Source organism: Schistocerca cancellata, chromosome 8 (genome assembly GCF_023864275.1).
Source record: "Schistocerca cancellata isolate TAMUIC-IGC-003103 chromosome 8, iqSchCanc2.1, whole genome shotgun sequence".
Classification (NCBI taxonomy): Eukaryota; Metazoa; Arthropoda; class Insecta; order Orthoptera; family Acrididae; genus Schistocerca; species Schistocerca cancellata.
This window is the reverse complement of record NC_064633.1, coordinates 238,503,475-238,520,223: the sequence shown is the minus strand read 5'-3', so window position 1 is coordinate 238,520,223 and position 16,749 is coordinate 238,503,475. Positions and strand designations below refer to the sequence as shown.

The following is a 16,749-nucleotide window of genomic DNA, read 5'->3' as shown; positions in this document are numbered from 1 at the left end:
AATAGAGATCCGCTCTTGGCCACGGAAACATTCGAGAACAGCTATCTGAGCTTGCTCATCGTTGGAGAATACCTTATCCTCCAGATGTTCTTTCAGCTTGCAGATAAGAGGAAAATCGCATTTTGCAAAATCTGGACTTCCCGATAAGCATAACCCACGTTGAGAGGAGTGCGCTTATTTTGCACTCATTTCATAATTTATATAATAACATGATCTTGTTGCTCTTAGTTTGCTACATCAAAATTACTCTGATACCTGAGGGAAGATAAGAGCAAGGCTTTTCGTTTTATTTTTCCTCTCAGGTAATCATAATGGTTTTCTTTTCGCGCCTTGGCAGCTTAGATTAAAAATAGGAGCGACTGGTTTCAATGTTTTGTAGAAGCCAAAGAATTCACTTTACTTACTACCCCGAAGCAGCAGCGCCAAACTTTAGAATTTTGCTTTTCACATATTTTTGGTGCCGCATAGAGGTCTTCCTGAACCAACAAATCACATTTCTTCCCGCCTTGTTCGAGTCGTCGGCTAAGGCAGCAAGTAGCTGTAGCGGCTTTTCTGACCATCCTCATGGCTAGTGGAGAGGGCGCCTCCTCCCTCTTCTAAGAAATTCGGACTGCGCTCCGAGCAAGCGGCAGAGGTTGACTGTGACGAGGAGTCGTGTTCCAGCCCTTGGTCAGTAAGCGTGTGTGTTCCTGATGAACACGAATTTAGATTAACTCGCGATTTGTTTGAGTTAGGAGATCACTAAGCTCGGAAGCATCAACATTTGCCTGTTCCCCTGTAAATTCTTTGCATATTTTTCTGCTTGTTGCGTATGGAAATCACTTAGTTTTGAGCCCTTCCAGTCTCTGTGCTTGTGACTTGTCCACCGTTCAGTTTTTGTACACGTGGACACATTGGGTACCTAAGCTATGTGATGCCTCTCATGCTTATATTTGACCAGTTTTGTCTCTAGTGATTTTCGCCCCTGTGAGTAATTTTTTCTGAGGCACAGCCTTGTTGCTTCGTGCGCAACCTTGAGACCACGTTGCACGTGGATAATCCGTTAGTATAGTGGAGTTAACTGATAAATATTCGTGTTCGCGTTAGTAGTAATAACTTTGCTTTCAAATGATCCTAGAATCGCGTGCAGAGTTTACGCTCAAGTTACGTAAAATCTGTCGAGAGCCCGCTTTGTTCTTTTAACAGCCATCCTATCGATATAATCTGCCACTGCTGAGGAATGTGTTATGCCAATTAGATCAGATTAAATTCTGAGAGAACAGAGCGAATTCCAGTAACTAATTATTCTTCTCTTTTGAATTCAAAAGTAAAATAATTTGTGAAATAAATTTATTTTTGTCTATGAAATCTCCTTTTTTAATTATGATACCACCCCCCCCCACTCACCATTCCCCCCCACCACCACCACCACCACACTGAAGCGATAGTTAACGCATGTGAATTTGCAAAGCACTTGACAAGAATTTCAAATTATTCGTAAAGAAAACAATAAAAACTGAATAATGCCGTTGTACGGCTGGTCGGACCTTTGGTTGGCATAGCGTATTGTCTGATGAATTAGGTTCAGAAGAGGGCTTCTTTTCTTCTCCGATTCGGCGCGACCATTGCACATGCGACAGACATAAATAAATTACTTGTTACTCTTACTCACAGAAATCGAACACGCCTCATTAGCTGGCACTAAACCAAATCCACTGGATGAGGTAAACGAAAGTGCGTTATTAGGAGTCTTATAGTGAGACAGATTACTTATAGTTGTCTTAGGCAGGTATTCTATCCTTTACCTAAAATTTCATATCCCTTTTTGGTTAAGTAACAACACCTGAATGTAACCTATGCTAGAAATCCCATAATGCTACTTCTCACTAAGAGGCACATCTTTTAACGTCTGTGCGGATTGGTCAAATTCTAGGCAACATTTCACATCGGCTGGACGCGACTTTGTGTTTCGTTCATATGCCGCCAGAATTTAATGGTGAATCTATATGCAGTTTATTTCGATTTTTTTTTCACAAGAATTATACTGCTAACTTTGGAGCACATTTCCAGTTACCGCGCAATTTTAGACACTCACTGTGATGCACCTGTCATCCGTTTAACACAGAACTGTGTCTGCGAGGTACCCGGAACATCTATTATCTTCTGAGAATGCACCACTCTTGTTGTGCAACAGTCTTAGCGCCAGGCGACATGTGTCTGAAGTCCATTCGTTCACCTAAATGAGGCAACAAGTACCATTACCGCCACTGTCAGATCAACTCACACTCAGTGGCTGCCTTGTCCGCAGCTCGTGGTCGTGCGGTAGCGTTCTCGCTTCCCGCGCACGGGTTCCAAGGTTCGATTCCCGGCGGGGTCAGGGATTTTCTCTGCCTCGTGATGACTGGGTGTTGTGTGCTGTCCTTGGGTTAGTTAAGTTTAAGTAGTTCTAAGTTCTAGGGGACTGATGACCATAGATGTTAAGTCCCATAGTGCTCAGAGCCATTTGAACCATTTGAACTCAGTGGCTGCCTACATCCAACATTCCTTCTACACTCCTGGAAATGGAAAAAAGAACACATTGACACCGGTGTGTCAGACCCACCATACTTGCTCCGGACACTGCGAGAGGGCTGTACAAGCAATGATCACACGCACGGCACAGCGGACACACCAGGAACCGCGGTGTTGGCCGTCGAATGGCGCTAGCTGCGCAGCATTTGTGCACCGCCGCCGTCAGTGTCAGCCAGTTTGCCGTGGCATACGGAGCTCCATCGCAGTCTTTAACACTGGTAGCATGCCGCGACAGCATGGACGTGAACCGTATGTGCAGTTGACGGACTTTGAGCGAGGGCGTATAGTGGGCATGCGGGAGGCCAGGTGGACGTACCGCCGAATTGCCCAACACGTGGGGCGTGAGGTCTCCACAGTACATCGATGTTGTCGCCAGTGGTCGGCGGAAGGTGCACGTGCCCGTCGACCTGGGACCGGACCGCAGCGACGCACGGATGCACGCCAAGACCGTAGGATCCTACGCAGTGCCGTAGGGGACCGCACCGCCACTTCCCAGCAAATTAGGGACACTGTTTCTCCTGGGGTATCGGCGAGGACCATTCGCAACCATCTCCATGAAGCTGGACTACGGTACCGCTCACCGTTAGGCCGTTTTCCGCTCACGCCCCAACATCGTGCAGCCCGCCTCCAGTGGTGTCGCGACAGGCGTGAATGGAGGGACGAATGGAGACGTGTCGTCTTCAGCGATGAGAGTCGCTTCTGCCTTGGTGCCAATGATGGTCGTATGCGTGTTTGGCGCCGTGCAGGTGAGCGCTACAATCAGGACTGCATACGACCGAGGCACACAGGGCCAACACCCGGCATCATGGTGTGGGGAGCGATCTCCTACACTGGCCGTACACCACTGGTGATCGTCGAGGGGACACTGAATAGTGCACGGTACATCCAAACCGTCATCGAACCCATCGTTCTACCATTCCTAGACCGGCAAGGGAACTTGCTGTTCCAACAGGACAATGCACGTCCGCATGTATCCCGTGCCACCCAACGTGCTCTGGAAGGTGTAAGTCAACTACCCTGGCCAGCAAGATCTCCGGATCTGTCCCCCATTGAGCATGTTTGGGACTGGATGAAGCGTCGTCTCACGCGGTCTGCACGTCCAGCACGAACGCTGGTCCAACTGAGGCGCCAGGTGGAAATGGCATGGCAAGCCGTTCCACAGGACTACATCCAGCATCTCTACGATCGTCTCCATGGGAGAACAGCAGCCTGCATTGCTGCGAAAGGTGGATATACACTGTACTAGTGCCGACATTGTGCATGCTCTGTTGCCTGTGTCTATGTGCCTGTGGTTCTGTCAGTGTGATCATGTGATGTATCTGACCCCAGGAATGTGTCAATAAAGTTTCCCCTTCCTGGGACAATGAATTCACGGTGTTCTTATTTCAATTTCCAGGAGTGTATATATCTCAGAAGAAAAGTTGCTGACGTGCAATTTGTTAAAAAGACATAGTCCCACAAGAAATCAGTCCCAACTGATGCTTTCCAGTACTCCGAAACAGCGATGCTCAACAGGCATCAACTGAGGCATTGTGCATCATGGAGAAGTTTTAGTGTTGAAATTTCGAGAACGCATGTATCAAGAAATGCGTAGCAAATACTCTCATGCACAATTGATACATACACCACTGGCCATTAAAATTGCTACACCACGAAGATGACGTGCTACAGACGCGAAATATAACCGACAGGAAGAAGATGCTGTGATATGCAAATGATCAGCTTTTCAGAGCATTCACACAAGGTTGGCACCGGTGGCGACACCCACAAAGTGCTGACATGAGGGAAGTTTCCATCCGATTTCTCATACACAAACAGCAGTTGACCGGCGTTACCTGGTGAAACAATGTTGTGATGCCTCGTGTAAGGAGGAGAAATACGCACCATCACGTTTCCGACTTTGATAAATGTCGGATTGTGGCCTATCACGATTGCGATTTATCGGATCGCGACATTGCTGCTCGCGTTTGTCGTGATCCAATGACTGTTAGCAGAATATGGAATCGGTGGGTTCAGGAGGGTAATACGGAACGCCGTGCTGGATCCCAACGGCCTCGAAGCACTAGCAGTCGATATGACAGGCATCTTACCCGCATGGCTGTAGCGGATCGCGCAGCCACGTCTCGATCCCTGAGTCAACAGATGGGGACGTTTGCAAGACCACAACCATCTGCACGAACAGTTCGACGGCGTTTGCAGCAGCATGGACTATCAGCTCGTAGACCATGGTTGCGGTTACCCTTGACGCTGCATCACAGACAGGAGCGCCTGCGATGGTGTACTCAACAACGAACCTGGGTGCACGAATGGCAAAACGTCATTTTTTCGGATGTATCCAGGTTCTGTTTACAGCATCATGATGGTCGCATCCGTGTTTGGCGACATCGCGGTGAACGCACATTGTAAGCGTGTATTCGTCATCGCCATACTGGTGTATCACCCGGCGTGATGGTATGGGGTGCCATTGGCTACACGTCTCGGTCACCTCTTGTTCACATTGACGGCACTTTGAACAGCGGACGTTACATTTCAGATGTGTTACGACCTGTGGCTCTACCCTTCATTCGATCTCTGCGAAACCCTACATATCAGCAGGGTAATGCACGACCGCATGTTTCAGGTCCTCTATGGGCCTTTCTGGATACAGAAAATGTTCGACTGTTGCCCTGGACAGCACATTCTCCAGATCTCTCACCAATTGAAAACGTCTGGTTTAATGGTGGCCGATCAACTGGCTCGTCACAATACGCAAGTCACTACTCTTGATGAACTGCGGTATCGTGTGGAAGCTGCATGGGCAGTTGTACCTGTACACGCCATCCAAGCTCTGTTTGAGTCAATGCCCAGGCGTATCAAGGCCGTTATTACGGCCAGAGGTGGTTGTTCCGGGTAATGATTTCTCAGGATCTATTCACCCAAATTGCGTGAAAATGTAATCACATGTCAGTTCTAGTATAATGTATTTGTCCAATGAATACCCATTTATCATCTGCATTTCTTCTTGGTGTAGCAATTTTAATGGCCAGTAGTGTAGCACCCAACGCCGTTTCTCCTTCCGGAAGCAGTCTTGGTACGCCTCTTGGTGAAACGCGCCAAGTGCCGTCTGCGAATTTTTTTTTTCTCGACTACCACTGCAAATCTTCGCCCTTTCTACTGGGCTTTCAACTTTCGAAATAAAAAACAAATTCCGCAGGAGCCAGGTCTGGATAGTACAGAGGATGGGGCAGCACGGTGATGAACTGGATGAATGTGTGGGTGCGTTATCGTGATGCATGAGCCATGGATTGTCTCGCCACATTTCAGGCCGTTTCTTTCTCACATTTCGTCGCAGGCGTCGCAACACGTCTCGATAGTAGCATCGATTCACAATTTGTGCCCGTGGCACGAATTCTTGATGAACAAAGAAAACTATCAGCATAGCTTTGACGTTTGACCTGACCTGAGGAGCTTTTTTTGACCTTAGAGACTCTTTCCCAACCAATTGCGAAGATTGAACCATGGTCCCAACGTCATAACCGTAGATCCACGTCTTATCACTAGTTATGATTCTCTTAAGGAACATCTCATTCTCATCTGCGCGTTCCAAAAGCACTTCACAGATTGCAAGGCGAAGGTCTTTCCCGTCTTGACTCCTGAGCCGTAGGACGAACTTGGCGGCAACACGATGTATTCCGAGACACTGTGTCAGGATTTCATGACATGATCCAGCTGAAATGCTGCTGCATTATTCTACAATCTGTCGGACAGTTAGTCTTCGATTGGCACCCACAATTTCGGTGACGTTCCTCACATGAGCGTCATCGTCCAGTGCCGATGGTCATGTGCCCATTTCAATCGTAGCTGCCGATGTCTTGGTGTTAATACTGGCAAGTGCAATGGTAGTCAGCTGCGGAGACCCAACGTTAGGAGTGTTCGGTACACTGTGTATCCGTCCCGAGCCTCCGGCCATCACAATTTGCCCTCTGTCATACGCAGATAGATCGAGCGCCTTTCCCATACTACACACGGACAGCACGCTCGCTGATACTACCCAGACCGTGCAAGTGTCTGACTAGCACTTATTCCTCGCCAGGTGAAGTTGCTAGCGCCTGGACAGGTTTACACCTACAGTGCGTCGGTGGTTATAACGTTCTGGATGGTCATTGTACTTTAATATTGAAATGTTGTTAGCAAACATCAAAGTTGTATTTATGACTTACTGGTTTACGATTAGAATGCTAGTACAAAATCTGAATTAGCAACTGCAATAAACAAGGTCAGATAGAGGAGGGGGGGGGGGGAGGAGAGAGGGAATGAGGAGGAGATGGACAGAGAGAGTGGCAGGAGGAGATGGAGAGACGGGGGGAGGAGAAGATGGACAATGAAAGGGGGAGGAGATGATGGACTGAGGGAGGAGGAGACAGAGTGGAGCAGGAGGAGATGGAGAGAGAGGGGGGGGGGAAGGAGGAGGGTGGAGAATATGGACAAAAAGAGTGTTGGGAGCCGGTGGTCAGAGAGAGGCTGAAGAAGGGCGTAGAGGGAGATGGACTCGGGACATGGAACAGAAGGATATTAGGACGTATATCCATTTTCCAAACTAATCAGAAAAGTGTACTTCATCTAATCTTTCTTAAATATTTAGGCATACTGGGCCACAGCTAAGCGTAGCCGGGTATAGCTAGTATTAAATATATCTTAAATCATCTAAAATAAGTCCTTATAATTAATATGGTTTGTTTACGCGTTGTTTATCTTACAATGAAAACTGTAATTTTCACCTAGTTTTCTCTTTAGCTATCCAATCATACCCCAAGTTCCCCTTCCGCAATTTTCTTTCAACTGCAGCGGTTCCTTACTCTCTCTTTAACACGAACTTGTTTTTCTTCTCAAATGAAATACAGTCAAGTAACTTGCTACGCTGCTTGTGCACTTAAGTGAAACTGTAAGCAATAAACACATCCAAATAGGCATGCGACAGAAAATCTTCGAAGAGAAAACAATGACTCAGATGAATGGTACTCACCACTGGCTGTATCCCAGCTGCTAACAAACCATCTATTAGTCTGTTGTAGTAGCTGATCCCGTCCGGATTGATCTGATCAGTGTGGCCCTCGGGAAGGATTCTGCTCCATGCGAAGGAGAATCGGTAGAAGTCGACCTAAATGAAAAGAATAAGGCCAATATAAATTCTTTGTTTGTAATTTTGCTTTAATTTGTTATCCCATGTCGTATCATACAACTCTGCACATTATCCCCTCTTCCATCCCCCAATCCCCCACCACCAATCAGGTGATAAAAATCGAGTTCCTTGGTTTTATTATCCTACTTTATTGATAAAATATTGTGCTCTGAACTTCATAAATTAGTGCTACATTTTTCAGTGGTAGAGATCGCTTAATAGCATTATCACGGTCAAATTTAACCTGCGAAGAGTTGAAACGTGTTGGCCGGATATTGGGCAACACAGTCCATGTTAATGTTGTGATCTTCAGCCCGATGACCGGCTTGATGCAGTTCTCCATGCTACTCTATCCCGTGCAAGCCTCTTCATCTCTAAAAAACTGCTGCACCCACTTATTTTTCTCATCTCTTGGTCACCCTCTACGAATTTTACCCTCCCCCGCCGCACTTCCCTCCAGTACTAAATGTGTGATCCCTTGATGTCTCAGAATGTGTCCCTTCAACCGATCCCTTCTTATAGTCAGGTTGTGCCACAAATTGCTTTTCTCATCAGTTTTATTCAGTATTACTTCAGCGATCACACAGACGTTAAGTCGAGACGTTCGGGGTGGCCCATCAAACGATTCAGCGCAAATATCTCTGGAACAGCAAAAGATATTGAAAATCGACTTTCACGGGTATGAATGTAAGGCAAGGGCTAATGAAAGTAAATACTATGAGACAGTCTAAAACGAAACAAATATGATTCTCAAGGCAAGGTTATTTTTTTTTAAAAAAACGGACACTCCCTGTTATTTCTTACACAATCAGTAACATGAAAAATCAGAAAGATAATGGGGTGGGTGCATCGTAGAACGTCAATTACATCCCGAGAAACTGCAAAGTAGAGTTGACGTTTGAAATAAACGAATCGTGCCGCTATTGCACAACATGAGATGCAAACGTGAACCCCAGGTTCCTCTTAATCGCGATATGATAGATGCACTGTGACGCAACAATCGCTGTATTTAATGCTGTTTACACTGCTATCAAGTCGATTGGGAAGAACACAGATGTACAATCATACACAATTAAAAATAAGGAAAGCGTTCGCTCGTTCATATTTACTGATCTTTACTGTAGCGCTAGAATCGACATAACGGTAACAAAAAACCGAATATCATCGGCCATGGTAAATATAATTAATGGCTGGATGTAACAGAGGGGTAAATTGCACTTCTGCGTAGTTGTGTGACTGCACATCTATAATGTTTACAGACTACTTAATAACAATGAAAATAGCGGTAAGTACAGCGTTTCTTGCATCGTAGTGAGCCAATCACATCGCGATTACGAGTAACGTGGGTTTCACATTTGCATCACGGAGTGTGCAATAGCAGCACGTTTCGTTTATTTCAAGCGCCAACTTCACTTTGTCATTCCTCTGGATGTAAGAATATATTGCGATGCAACCACCACCGTTCTTTTTGTGTTTTCTTCATGTTAATGACTGCGCGAGAAATATTACAGGGTGTCCATTTGAAAACACATAAGTTTAATATTTACTTACGTTTTAGAATGTCTCATAGTATTTACTTTCATGAGCCCCTGCCTTACCTTCATACCCGTGAAAGTCTTTTTTTTTTAGTGTCTATTGTTGTTTCACAGATATTTGCGCTGAAACGATTAAGTGGACCACCCTGTATACATAGCCTCCCATTAATTTCGAAGAATTAAACACGGGATGTCTGCGGAGAAAGGACTGTCACTGGTAAGATGAAATCATGTTTACCCCACACGATCAACGAGTATTGTTGATGACAGTAGTTATGGTACTCAGGAGGCCGTAGTGCATAATCGAAATATTGAGGTTATGTAATAAAATAGCCGGCCGAAGTGGCCGTGCGGTTAAAGGCGCTGCAGTCTGGAACCGCAAGATCGCTACGGTCGCAGGTTCGAATCCTGCCTTGGGAATGGATGTTTGTGATGTCCTTAGGTTCGATAGGTTTAACTAGTTCTAAGTTCTAGGGGACTAATGACCACAGCAGTTGAGTCCCATAGTGCTCAGAGCCATTTGAACCATTTTTTTGTAATAAAATACACTACTGGAAATGGAAAAAAGAACACATTGACACCGGTGTGTCAGACCCACCATACTTGCTCCGGACACTGCGAGAGGGCTGTACAAGCAATGATCACACGCACGGCACAGCGGACACACCAGGAACCGCGGTGTTGGCCGTCGAATGGCGCTAGCTGCGCAGCATTTGTGCACCGCCGCCGTCAGTGTCAGCCAGTTTGCCGTTGCATACGGAGCTCCATCGCAGTCTTTAACACTGGTAGCATGCCGCGACAGCGTGGACGTGAACCGTATGTGCAGTTGACGGACTTTGAGCGAGGGCGTATAGTGGGCATGCGGGAGGCCGGGTGGACGTACCGCCGAATTGCTCAACACGTGGGGCGTGAGGTCTCCACAGTACATCGATGTTGTCGCCAGTGGTCGGCGGAAGGTGCACGTGCCCGTCGACCTGGGACCGGACCGCAGCGACGCACGGATGCACGCCAAGACCGTAGGATCCTACGCAGTGCCGTAGGGGACCGCACCTCCACTTCCCAGCAAATTAGGGACACTGTTGCTCCTGGGGTATCGGCGAGCACCATTCGCAACCGTCTCCATGAAGCTGGGCTACGGTCCCGCACACGGTTAGGCCGTCTTCCGCTCACGCCCCAACATCGTGCAGCCCGCCTCCAGTGGTGTCGCGACAGGCGTGAATGGAGGGACGAATGGAGACGTGTCGTCTTCAGCGATGAGAGTCGCTTCTGCCTTGGTGCCAATGATGGTCGTATGCGTGTTTGGCGCCGTGCAGGTGAGCGCCACAATCAGGACTGCATACGACCGAGGCACACAGGGCCAACACCCGGCATCATGGTGTGGGGAGCGATCTCCTACACTGGCCGTACACCACTGGTGATCGTCGAGGGGACACTGAATAGTGCACGGTACATCCAAACCGTCATCGAACCCATCGTTCTACCATTCCTAGACCGGCAAGGGAACTTGCTGTTCCAACAGGACAATGCACGTCCGCATGTATCCCGTGCCACCCAACGTGCTCTAGAAGGTGTAAGTCAACTACCCTGGCCAGCAAGATCTCCGGATCTGTCCCCCATTGAGCATGTTTGGGACTGGATGAAGCGTCGTCTCACGCGGTCTGCACGTCCAGCACGAACGCTGGTCCAACTGAAGCGCCAGGTGGAAATGGCATGGCAAGCCGTTCCACAGGACTACATCCAGCATCTCTACGATCGTCTCCATGGGAGAATAGCAGCCTGCATTGCTGCGAAAGGTGGATATACACTGTACTAGTGCCGACATTATGCATGCTCTGTTGCCTGTGTCTATGTGCCTGTGGTTCTGTCAGTGTGATCATGTGATGTATCTGACCCCAGGAATGTGTCAATAAAGTTTCCCCTTCCTGGGACAATGAATTCACGGTGTTCTTATTTCAATTTCCAGAAGTGTATATGACAATGGTGAATGGCTCAGGACTTTCTGACAACAGTAATGATTCCATTACCGAAAAAACAAAGAAACCAAGAAATGCAGTGAGCACAGGACAATCAGCCTCATTTCACATGCAGCCAAAGTGAGGTTAAGAATAATTAACAAGAGACTTGAAAAAGTAATGGGAGAGAATCTTGGCGAGGAGCAGTTTTGCTTTAGATGGAATACGGGCACCAGAGACGCAATAGGGCTCCTACGAATTTTAGGAGAAAGGTTTACTGAAAAAGTAAGATACCTATATATGCGCTTGATCGATCTAGAACAGGCATTTGATATTGTGGTTTGCGACAACCTGGCAACTATAATGAGGGAAAAGAGAGTGGACTGGAAAACCAGAAGACTTGTAAACTCATTATATCTTAATCAAAAAGCCTCAGTTAAAGTGAGAGGAGAAAGTACAAACTGGATTTGACTAAGAAAAGGAGTAAGACAAGGATGCTGTCTATCACCGATCCTTTTCCACCTCTACTTGGAAAATATGATGGACCAATGCTCATTAGATGACAAAGTAGTAGAAACTGGAGGAAGAAGAGTAGGGAGTTTGAGGTTTGCTGATGACGTGGTCCTTCTAGCCACAGGGGAAAAAGAATTACAGGATTTGGTGGACACCATTGAAGATAACGGAAAAAATTATGGAACAGGTGCAAAATTTTAAGTATCTTGGAAGCAGGATAGACACCGGCTAGAAATGCGCCACAGAAATTAAAACAAGGATAGAAATGGCAAAAGAGGCATTTTATAAGAAAAGGAGAATTTTCTGCAGTTGTCTGGACAGAGAACTCAGGAAGAGACTCATAAAATGTCTTATGGAGTGTTCTGTAAGGCGCCGAAACATGGACTTTGAGGAAGAAAGACAGAGAAAGGATGGAGGCTTTTGAGATGTGAACATGGCGGAGGATGGAAAGAATAAGTTGGATGGACAGAGTAAAATATGAAGAGGTACTGAGAAGAGTGGGAGAGAAAAGACAGTTACTAGATGTAATATAAAGAAGAAAAAGAAATTGGATTGGGCATATATTAAGAGAGAATGACGGACTGATAAAAACAGTTTTAGAAGGCTGTGTAGAAGGTAAAAGGAAGCGAGGAAGGAAGAGATTTGATACTGGATGACGTGATGGACGGCACAACATACAGCAGCCGTAAGAAGGAAGCAATGGATGGCAGAAAATGGAGAGGCAAATATAGCAGAAATCTGATCATGATGATGAAATGTATCGAACCGACAGGGGGCTGGGGGGGGGGGGGGGGGGGACAATACAACAAGTCTACTGTCTCTGTTACAGGCCTCGCTTAGCGATCAAGTAAGATAACAAGACATAGTGTTGTGTACATAGTTCCGCGTAGTCAGCGCGTACATAACTTTCCCAATAGAGCGCGCCCCGCTAAGCACAACAGCGCAGGCGCAGCGCTCGTCCGTCTCCGCACTACGAGATGGCGCTGTCTTGGACCAAATTCTGCTTCCGCCGATCCGCGTATTAATATGTAACGCAGCCAATGAGATTGCTGCTAACGTAGAACCTTTTCTCCTCGCGGATCACACTCGCGCAGTGATACCTGAACGCGCGAGGTATTATAACGAGTGTACAGACCTCCGATTAGACAGTGTGCATTAGTCTGTAGTCAAGTTTCAGTCTGCGCCTGATAAGATTATCATATTCCTGTACATAGCCATGAAGAGAAATGAATAGACGATTTTGTCAAGTATCAGAGATATGTGAGAATAAGATTAACGTACCAAGACCAAAGGAACTTGAGATTGTCAATTGTAAATAGCATCCAGAACCAAGTTAAGTAGTTTTTAGACTTGTTATTATTTTAATAAATGTGCGTGAAAATTAATCAAGTTCTGTTTAAAGTTGGTCACCGCCAATCTGCGTGCAAGTGGCATTTCTATCGTCTGACCTAACGGCAGAAGATAAACACGCTACGATAAGACCACGAGACATATTGCTGACACTCGCCTACTTCGTAGAACGACAAGTCAAATAATCTGATGGTGTGTACCGAAGGTCTTACAGTACGCACACCACACCATGCAAGCGCAGCATAATACCCGTAGCATAATAGTGCACCCAACAGCCTGCGTCTGTGGGGCGTTGCACGTGTAGAGCCGCCGTTCATGTCGATGACGGTGTTTGTGTAGACGAACATCGGTCTAGTGTACCAAACATGTGATTCACCCGAAGAGCCGACACGTTTCCATTGATCGACGGTCGAATCCGGATGGGCCTGTACCCACTGCAATTGTAATTGGCGATGTCGTCGGGTCAACATGTGAACACGTGGGGGTGGTCTGCAGCGGAGCTCCATGTTCAACAATGTACGATGACCGGTTTGCTCCGAAACACTTGCGCGTGCACCAGAATCGTGCAGAGATGCCACAGATCACCAGATCACCATCCATCCTACTTAACAAAGCAGACCAGCTCCGAACCCCACGTTCTGTGAAGAGTCGTGGATGTCCAACCATTTAGCGCCTAGTGGTAGTTTCACTGTCCTTCTACATCTTTCCATAGAAGCTCACGACAGCAGCTCGTCAACATTCGACCAGCTTCGCCGTTTTCATGATACTCGCTCACAAGCTCTTCGTAAAATATTTTGCCCTTTGTCAGAGTCGCTTATCTCAATGGATTTCCCCACTGCAGCCCATATCTTCGCCAGAGTGATCCCCCTATCGTGTCTGCTCCGCTTACATGCTTCTATTACCGCGTCACGTGCCCGCAACGCCAGCAGGTGACATCCAACGTCGCGGTGGGCGGTGGTCGTAATGTTTTGCCTCATCAGTATATGTGGTGTCTGTTTCTTTCGAACATGTCCGTAAGCACAGACACCATGTATGATTCAGCGGTCGTATATATTCAAGACGCAAGAGAACTTCAGCACATATACATGACACAACAGAGAATCAGGCATCAACCACAATCGGGCATTAAAATAAATAAATTAAATAGCGACAAGTGAATATTTATGCCCGGCCGTGACTCGAACCCGGATTTCTCGATTTACGCGCCAGATCATCTTATTCGTTTCTGCTATCCGAACACGCTTACTGGCCGACCCAAATTATCAACTTATCGCAAATTACCAAGTAGCTCCCTGTTCATTCGCCTCACTTGCTCGCAGCGTTTTCTGTATTTCCGCAAGAGGTACGGACAAGTTTAAAGAAAACCTTCCTTGGTGCGATCTAACAGCAGTGGTTACTCGTTGTCCTGGTTGCGACTGTTCCTGCTGTTAAAATACCCGATAAGTGTAAAGAAAGCTAATCTGTAAATAAAACACATATGCGGAAGGAGCATCATTCACTCTTTGGTGTTGTACGCTTATGGTGTGGTAACCAGCTGGTCCTAAAATCTGAAATCTTTGAAGATGGTATGCGTGTAGATTGTACTCCCGCGGTACTCTCCAAACAGAACAGGGACATTTTCCGATACCACAGGCTGTAGGACATTTACTACTTGAAAGTTCATTGCAAAATCTGGTGTTCTCAGGTCACGCTATCACCACCACCATGCTGATGACGTAGACTCCGTTTATCGAAGCGTCTGTGAATTGCAGCGAAAGTACTGTGGTTTGATGTCTTCTGCTAGGGAACCTGTTTCTGTATAGCTGCTCCTCCGTTTCCCTTCTCCTCGCCGTAACACATGACTTTGTCACTGAGCTCATCAAAGACGTACTCTATGTCTCATTGAATACTAACAGCAAGAAAACCTGAATTCACGACTAGTAAGACGAACAGCACTGAAGATACAGTCTTACAATGAATACTGCTTTGGTAAGATGCACACCACTGTAGACACATTATTGTTACAGCATATGCTAAATTCAGCAACACAACACAAGCTGAGTGACAGGACTGGTACAACTCCACAAAATAACAACCTCACTAGGAGCTGCGTAGCAGGTCGCTAGTAGCGAGTGTGTGTAATGACCATGCACATAGCTCACAAACGGAGGAGCAACAAAAAAACAAAATTAACAAAAACTGATCGTATTTGTCCGATCTACCATCCATAAATGTTTGTCGATATCTTGAAAAATCCTGCACAGTTCACTGCGAGGTGAATAAAAGGATGTATTTCACTTCCTCATCCCAGTTACGGCTAAGAAGGAGAATCAGGTCTTTTCTCCGACTACATCCAGTGATTGTAACTCACCCCAAGGTCCTGGAGCATTTCGAGGTCGACATCCAGCTTATGGTAGGAGTCGCAGGCGACGTCTCCATTTGAGCCGTCTGCGATCCAATCCGGGTGTTCGTGTGTAAAGTCGTCCCATATACTCTCCCGCTTGCCTGAAAGTAATAACATGCCTTAGCGAAACAGACGCATTTCACTCCGTGAGATGTGCACCTTACACTATGACACAACAATTCGTATGGGCTCTGATGTCTGAAAAAATCTTTCGGGAAGAAAGACGTCCAAAAATATGTGTAGCTCATAAGATGCTGTTGAACTGTAGCCAAGAAAGATGTTCCTATCAGCACTACAGGGTGTGTAAGTAGGCTGTTTATGTTTTCTTATTGGCAACGTTACGTAGCGCTCTGTATGAAAATCACTGGCTGTGCTGTGTGCAGTCTGTGGCTAGTTTGCATTGTTGTCTGCCATTGTAGTGTTGGGCAGCGGCAGCTGGATGTGAACAGCGCGTAGCGTTGCGCAGTTGGAGGAGAGCCGCCAGCAGTGGTGGATGTGGGGACAGAAATGGCAGAGTTTTGAAATTTGTAAAAATGGATGTCATGAACTGCTGTATATATTATGACTTTTGATGACTATAAGGTAAATACATTTTTTGTTCTCATTTAAAATCTTTCATTTGCTAACTATGCCTATCAGTAGTTACTGCCTTCAGTAGTTTGAATCTTTTAGTTAGCTGGTAGTAGTGGCACTCGCTGTATTGCAGAAGTTCGAGTAATGAAGATTTTTGTGAGGTAAGTGATTTGTGAAAGGTATTCGTTAATGTTAGTCAGGGTCATTCTTTTGTAGGGATTATTGAAAGTCAGATTCCGTTGCGCTAAAAATATTGTGTGTCACTTTAGTGAATGTTTGAGTACGTTCAGTTTTGCTCAGCTGTATGAAAAGCATATAATGTAAGAGGATTATCAGCACAGTAATTCTATAATTTTTTCTAAGGGGACGTTTCAGGTGTTACAAAAAGGTACGGCCAAACTTTCAGAAAACATTCCTCACACACAAATAAAGAAAAGATGTTATGTGGACATGTGTCCGGAAACGCTTAATTTCCATGTTAGAGATCATTTTAGTTTCGTCAGTACGTACTGTACTTCCTCGATTCACCGCCAGTTGGCGCAAATGAAGGAGGGTAATGTTGACTTCGGTGCTTGTGTTGACATGCGACTCATTGCTCTACAGTACTAGCATCAAGCATATCAGTACGTAGCATCAACAGGTTAGTGTTCATTACGAACGTGGTTTTGCAGTCAGTGCAATGTTTACAAATGCGGAGTTGGCAGATGCCCATTTGATGTATGGATTAGCACGGGG

The 16,749-nt window shown here is 46.2% G+C and overlaps 1 protein-coding gene across 1 annotated transcript in view; it reads right to left on the bottom strand.

Annotated features, from left to right (window-relative positions):
- The window catches only part of LOC126094769 (myrosinase 1-like), a 122,383-nt gene that overhangs the window by 91,431 nt on the left and 14,203 nt on the right, over positions 1-16,749 (bottom strand). Inside the window, exons 2-3 of the mRNA XM_049909320.1 lie at positions 15,409-15,542; positions 7,553-7,687 (exon numbers count right to left, since the gene is read on the bottom strand). Of these exons, the coding sequence (XP_049765277.1) occupies positions 7,553-7,687; positions 15,409-15,542 (269 nt within the window). The remainder of the gene's footprint in view (positions 1-7,552; positions 7,688-15,408; positions 15,543-16,749) is intronic.